Source organism: Cariama cristata, unplaced genomic scaffold, assembly GCF_000690535.1.
Source record: "Cariama cristata isolate BGI_N322 unplaced genomic scaffold, ASM69053v1 scaffold13886, whole genome shotgun sequence".
Classification (NCBI taxonomy): domain Eukaryota; kingdom Metazoa; phylum Chordata; class Aves; order Cariamiformes; family Cariamidae; genus Cariama; species Cariama cristata.
This window is the reverse complement of record NW_009620558.1, coordinates 33,770-40,867: the sequence shown is the minus strand read 5'-3', so window position 1 is coordinate 40,867 and position 7,098 is coordinate 33,770. Positions and strand designations below refer to the sequence as shown.

The 7,098-nt window shown below is 40.2% G+C and overlaps 1 protein-coding gene across 1 annotated transcript in view; it reads right to left on the bottom strand.

Moving 5' to 3' along the window:
• Positions 1–6,029: 6,029 nt before the first annotated feature.
• Positions 6,030–7,098, bottom strand: part of IFNG (interferon, gamma) — a 3,828-nt gene continuing 2,759 nt past the window's right edge. Inside the window, exons 3-4 of the mRNA XM_009701660.1 lie at positions 6,880–7,059; positions 6,030–6,194 (exon numbers count right to left, since the gene is read on the bottom strand). Coding sequence (XP_009699962.1) covers positions 6,069–6,194; positions 6,880–7,059 — 306 coding nt within the window. The 3' untranslated portion in view covers positions 6,030–6,068. The remainder of the gene's footprint in view (positions 6,195–6,879; positions 7,060–7,098) is intronic.

Genomic DNA, 7,098 nt, shown 5'->3' with positions numbered 1-7,098 from the left:
TCTATATGAAAATCTCAACCTCTTCTATATTCTTTCTTTTATTAAAGTCTTCTGTTTGGGCTTACCACTCAAGGTAAAAATTAAAAAAAAAAACAAAACACCTTATATCGATATCCAGAATCAAATTACAGAATTCAAATCACTTTTAAATCTAAAGGAACCTTTCCACTGACTTTTGTCAATTTTTAAATCAGTCAGCCTCTAACAGAAACCTCAAGTGGCACCAGCTGCATGAGGAATTAATGTCTCACTAGAGATAGTAAAGAACTGCACATGATCATTGTGCATTAAATTGGGTAAGACTGGGTTCCTTAGCATTTGTTTAGCCTGGTAGCCAAATTTTCAATTCAGGTAGGTGTTTTAAACGTTAGTTGCACCACTCAGTTTAGTATCATGGTTCCTTGAAATAGTCTAGTCATGTAAATACAGCTAGAATGGGGAGGAAATATTTTATAAATCCCTGAAAATAAATTTTTAACTCATGGAAAAGCATTAATTTGCATAGTGTTTCTGTTCAATGGTCCTTCTAAAGATGAAGGTAAAATGGGAAGTCTGAATTTGTTCTTCTAAGAACATAAATCATTGACACCTACAGTCTTTAAGGATGCAACCAGAAATCTGTGGATGAGGACAGAGGTTGATAATGCAGGGAGACATGGAAGTGGACTGAGGAGGGCGTTGCGCACGCCCCAGAGGGAGAGATGCCAGTGAGCAACACCTGTTGTTTGACCGTCAGGAGCCTGTAAGAAGGGGGACTATGGGGGAATTTCCTTACGACTGGTGACATTAACAACCTGAGGATAACATAAAATTGTGAGTCATGGAATGACTTTCCTTCAACGTGTCATTGGCTTTGGGTTCATTTTATATGATGACACACTTTTCAAGAATACTTTTATGTGGAAATGATTATGCAAATAGTTATATTTTATTGCATCTTGTTTAATAACATAGATCCAATCTGTGAGGAAGCACTGAGTGTCATTTATTCCTGCTAATGGCATCTTCCAGAAAACTGCCAGCTTGTTATGAGCATGATCCTATAGGCAGCACACGGGAAAGCATAGTGTATCCAGCCATGAACACAGAGAAATCCTCAGCCGTCTCCAAACAGTATAGTTCTGTATGTATCATTGACCAAAAACCGTATAGTATATCACATGTACATCCTCTGTATCTCCACGTACTCAGCAGACATTTGACTTAAAAAGAGGTACAATTCTGTACAGGACCTGATCCTGTGAAATACTGAATGCATGCAACTAAAAGGTGCTGGAGTGGCAGTAACTCACAGCCCTGGGTTGATTTAGAGACCAGGTTTACCCGACTGGCTTGCTTTCTGTTTTGTAAGGTCAAGGTCATCTTAGACCTGTGATTTAGGGGGAAATCTTGCAAATTATGTGTTTGCCTGTGAGATAGCAGTGAGCATGGAGTGGTGCAGGAGGTTCCTACCCACTTTGTGTGATGGGGAACTGAGCCTGCTTTCATTTTGATTTCCCCTGGGGTGATGTGACCACCATACAACTGGTTTTGCCGTGGATCAAGGAATTATCCTGCTTACTTCTGCAGGTAAATTTTTGGCGTAGACCTTCCTTATTGCTTCCCAGGAAGAGTTTGCTCACTGTGAGAGGGAACCTTGGAAAGAAAAGAGTATAAGAGGAAGCTGGAAGTCGGGTGGTGTTATTTTGCTATCTTGCATCAGAACCAACTGCTACATAATGCACCCAGAAGTCATATTTGTTGCTGTTGCTAGACAGTTATGCTGCTCCTCACCTACTTCAGCAGCCTACATACATCCCCTGCATTGCAGAAGTTGCTGTTATCACTTCTCTGTCCCACACAAGATAGCAGAGAGGTGAGAGTTTTTGCATGAATAGCTAATTGGGGCTGAAAATCCCACACTCGTCTGCCAAGTTTGGGTTTTTTCCACCTCCAGACTTTTTTAGACATTTTTATTATTCCCGCTTCCCACTGACCAAAAAAACCCCATGATCACTCCTAGACTAGCGGAGGAAGATGATGGCACACTTCTTGGTTATACTGGAGTTTACTGAAGAGTCACTGAAAGTACAGACAAGGGGGAGTCAAAATAGCATCATGTCCTTGGATCTTCAAAAGAATCTCAGCTGAGTCTCACCATAAAGCTACTGAAGAAGTTAAGCCATTACGGTGGAAATGAGGGGTAGGGATTAGTGAATGGTTTCTGCAGTTAAGTGGGTTCAGTCATGAGAGGGCTTGCTTGGGGCCTGTGCCATTTAATGTAGCCATCAGCAATTTTGGAAATGGGGTGAGCTGTGAAATAGTCGAGTTTGTTGATGTATTAAATTATTCATATTAACTTAGTTATTCATATTCATAATTAAGTTTTCTAAGTTATTCAGGATACCAGAGAGGAGGTCTGACTGCAAAGAACTATTAAAGGACTTCAAAATACTGAGTGACAAGGCGATAAAATGGCAGATTAAAATCAGTGCTGATAATATGCAGGAATAGAGAGTAAGGACAGAATCAATATACTGCAGAAGTGATGCATAAACCACAGCGACTTTCTGAGACAATGCTGTCTTTTCTTTTGATTTTTTCCCCTTTCTAATTTTAACTACTAGATAGTAGATAATATCTTTTCACTCCTGTTCATGCACATCTATTAACTCTTTCTCAGGTTGCGTAGCTGGAAAAAATTGCGCTGACCTTCAGTAAAAATGTCCAACACTTCTGTCATGCATCTCTTTGGAAATATTTAGGGTAGCCATTAAAATTCATTTCACACTTAAATTTAGCTTAGCTGGAAATGCCTTCGTCACTTGGATATAGTGAGGGATAACATAGGAGATGCAGGACTCCCATGGATGTGAGAGATGACAGGTTTTCATGTTAAAAGTGATTCACCTCATTTGTATGGTATACAACTGAGGGGAAAAAATGTGATCTTGTGGAGGCTGATTTTTATGATGTTCCCTAACACTGTTATCACATTAACAGAGCAAAGTGAGGAATGATTTGTTCAGCAGTTTATCTTAAACATCCTGTAAAAATGGGTCTCTCAGACTTACACTGGGTAGGCAAAACTCAGAGGGAGGCCAATGTGAGAAACAAGTTATTTGGATTCCTTTGAGGGGTTAGGTAACTATGGCAGCACTGGTGAATCTCTGCAATGTCTGGTGTCTGATTTAACATCTAAAGTTTAAAGACGCTTTCAAAATTTTCAGCTGGAAATAAAGATACTTTGAAATGAAAATAAAACCCCAAAAACCCAAACAAACAAATAAACAACAAAAAAAAAACCAAAACCCCAAACCATGGAACTACTGAAATCAAAGTGTACAAACACATTTTGCCAGCAATGCCAGCTGTTTCTCCATCTCCCAGTGGCTCATTCCCTCCCTACTTCTCTGCCTCTGCTACCCAGTAGTAGGATGAGAAGAACCTGGGAAATTATGTGACTGAGCAATAACCTCCCCTCAGACCCCTGCTGTTTTGAGGCAGATTTAATGAGGTAACAGCAGGAGCACGTGGGACAGCACAGCACAGCAAATGGCACAGGCTTGAGTAACGCGTAACTAAGGCAGAGTGGATGGGTAAATGTTATTTCTGTTGGAAGTATAGCAATGACCTTAATTGTAAGGTATGGAAGGACTGTAGACTTTAGTCAGTTTATAGTCTAATAAAGGAGTTCCTCACCAGTCCTGGCTTTAAATTCAAAAAATAGAATATTGATTTAATCAGGACTAGTGGAGAGACTCACTGTCTCACTGCCAATGGCTGACGAAACTTTAACTTTCCTGAAACGGAAACTTTCCTGAAACCTTCCTGAAACTTTTGTTTTTTCATTTTTCCTTCTCTTCTCTTCTGTTTTCTCTTCTGTTTTCTCTTCTCTTCTCTTCTCTTCTCTTCTCTTCTCTTCTCTTCTCTTCTCTTCTCTTCTCTTCTCTTCTCTTCTCTTCTCTTCTCTTCTCTTCTCTTCTCTTCTCTTCTCTTCTCTTCTCTTCTCTTCTCTTCTCTTCTCTTCTCTTCTCTTCTCTTCTCTTCTCTTCTCTTCTCTTCTCTTCTCTTCTCTTCTCTTCTCTTCCTTCCCTGCCCCTCCCTTCCCTTCCCTTCCCTTCCTTGCCCTTCCCTTCCCCTCTCCTCTCCTCTCCTCTCCTCTCCTTTCTTCTTCTCCCTTTCTTTCTTTTTCCTTGTCTTTCTTTTTCCTTGTCTTTCTTTTCTTTCTTTTTTCCTCTTTTTATTTTTTTTTTTAAATAGAAGTTGCTACACCTGATTTTGTTTCCCTGAAGGACAGGTAGTCTCTTTTAATACTTCATGAAAGAGCGTGTGCACAGGAGGACACATTGCCTATGTTAAATACATACTGAGGCTTCTCGTGTTTAGTCCTGGAACAAGAGAAATCCCACAGCGTTATTTCATTTGCATGTCACATGCATACGCATGTCTGTGATGAGTACAAACAAGAATAGCTGTTTCCTTCAAAATCAGTTCAAGTCTCCAGGATTACTGAGTCAGTTTGTTATGACTGTAAAATGAGGGTATGAACGAAGATATCTTACACCAGGGGAGACAGCTGGGCCCATGCCAGTAGGAAGGGCTGCAACAATTAAAAAAACACTCATTGGGCTTATTACAACTAAACTTTAGTCTCCGTGGGGTGTTACTTCTGGAATTTGCTGATTCAGCCAAAGTTCAGGGGACAGTTCGAGGTCCCATGTTGGCAGGAATCTCAAGGAAAATTTGCCCCATTCCCAGTCAGCCCAACCAGTCCATCCCCAGATAATTTGCTCAATAAATCCCTGAGGATCTGAGAGTTTGGAAGCCCCACCAATTCCTCTCTCCAAGCCCAAGCCCAAGTCTCTGAGATTGACCAAAACCCAAGCAGTCCCAGGCCTCCAGCTTGCCCCACTCAACAGAGAGCCCAGCGGATGGGCTGACCTTTTCTAGGCTCCATAACTTTGACATGCAGAGAAATTTGAAAGCATTTTAAATCAGAGTAACAACACATTTGAAATAATCAATGTCTTCTTATAAGCAAAATTATGTCTTCTCATCCAGACACAAGTACAGCTTGAAGAGCTTGGGAGTTTTAGACCCTTCTACCATATTTCTTAAAAAACATTATCCATTCCCAAATCTTGGACAAGCAGGAGAAATATGGTTTTATATATCTGGGCAGGGCCATCTTTTGTGACAACATAGAGCAAGATCAGCATTCTACTTTTCACAGAGATTCAGGTGAATAAATATGCAAGAGTACTTTTTTTTTTTTTAATTTAATATCCAAATTTCAAAAACTTTCCATTGAGAAATCCAAAGTTTTAAATAATGTTCAAGTACAAAAATATGGTCCTTAAGATAAAAACTTCCATACTACTACCTCCAAATAAATAAAATTACATCAGACACATTTAAATGATTCAGTACAAAAAAAAATACAGAACTTTTCAAAATCAGTGAGTTGAAGTTAAGTCAGTGCAATAGTTAGTCATATTTCCTGGACTTGCTAAGTAGTCTGGCCTCCTGGTAACTTCAGTGCATAACAATAATTATCAGCAATTAATCATCAATCCCCTAGTTCAGAAAAGTGCTTCAGCATTTGCTTATCTTTAAGCATGTCTATTTGCTTGATTTGGATTCAGATATGCTTAGAAATAAGCAGATATGGGTGTTTTCCTGAGTACAGAAACTTCCCCGTATTGGTGTTTGCATCTCCATGACAAATAGATGAATGATGAGACTAATAACATCCCTCTCTCAAGACAGCACCAGATGGAAAGCTGGTTACCATATCATGTCATTTCAGGATTTCCATATGGAAACTAGGTAAACATTGCCTCATTCTGTATTTTCAGGTCAACAAACATATAACAGATAGACAGGATTTTAAGACAAGGTCATTTCTTATATAGTAGTAGGAGGTATAAATACTTTGATTGGTGTTTCTTTATAAATAATTATTTAAAATACTTAAATATTAATAAATAAATGTATAAAATCTCAATAAAAAGACTGAAATAAAAAAAATGTGCATCATTACAAAATTTGCACAATAGCTCGGTACAAAAGGTCATATGATGTCATTAGCATTTGCACCTCCTCTGAGACTGGCTCCTTTTCCTTTTGAGAGAAGCTGGAGTCTCCACCAGTTTTTGTAAGACGCTGAACATCTCATTCACAGCTTTGCGTTGAATTTTCAAGTCGCTCATCTGTTATAAGTAAGAAACAAACGGAATGAAGTCATGCCAAGCGCTATAATTATTTACTGATCACATCCTACAGGCTACACTGCTACCAGGGTAAACCAGATGGACATCTGTAGTTTCCAACTACTACCTAATTTCTATAACAAAGAGCCACTTTGTCACAGATCTTTGTTTTCCACTCTCTGTGCTAGTTTGCAACATACCACAGACCAACCATATTTTGTGAAACAGAGCTCCTCTGCAGTTATTTCGATGATACAGGAGTTACCCACAAGCAGGTAACTCCACCGGGGTATTGGCAGCAGACCTCTGCAGAGATCGGTGGTTTGTGTCACCGGCATTCCCTCGAGAAGCCAAGTGCCTCCAAAGCCCATGGAGGCAAGCCGTAGCCAGGCACGACTTCCCCAGCCAATTTTTAAAGCCGTGTCAGTGGCAGCTCTGGTGGGCGGACGATGCCACCTCTGTGCCAGACCCCGATAAGACTCGGGGAGGGCAGCCCCCATGCTGACACCCCACACCGCAGACCCACAGCAGCGCTTGCAGCTGGAAACATTAGGTTTTCCAGTGTGAACTGAGCCAGACGAGAGTTACCAGGTGGGTTATTGAAACATTATTGACTTGAGTCACACTCAAATCTCAACTGGAAAATATAGTGTCATGAACCTTGGAGGCAGAGGAAGAGCCTTACCTGGAGCTTTGTCAGGTCCATGAGGTCTTTCATCTTCTTTAAGCCATCAGGAAGACTGTTTCTCAGAGTATAGAGCTCCTCAGATATATTCCTGATGTGTGCCTTTGACTTGTCAGTTTTTTCAAGCATTTCCAAGTACATGGAAACAATCTGGCTCAGGATGATCCTTTTTTCATTTCTCTGTTGAAAAATACAGTCAGAAAGAAAGGTCTGTGAGTG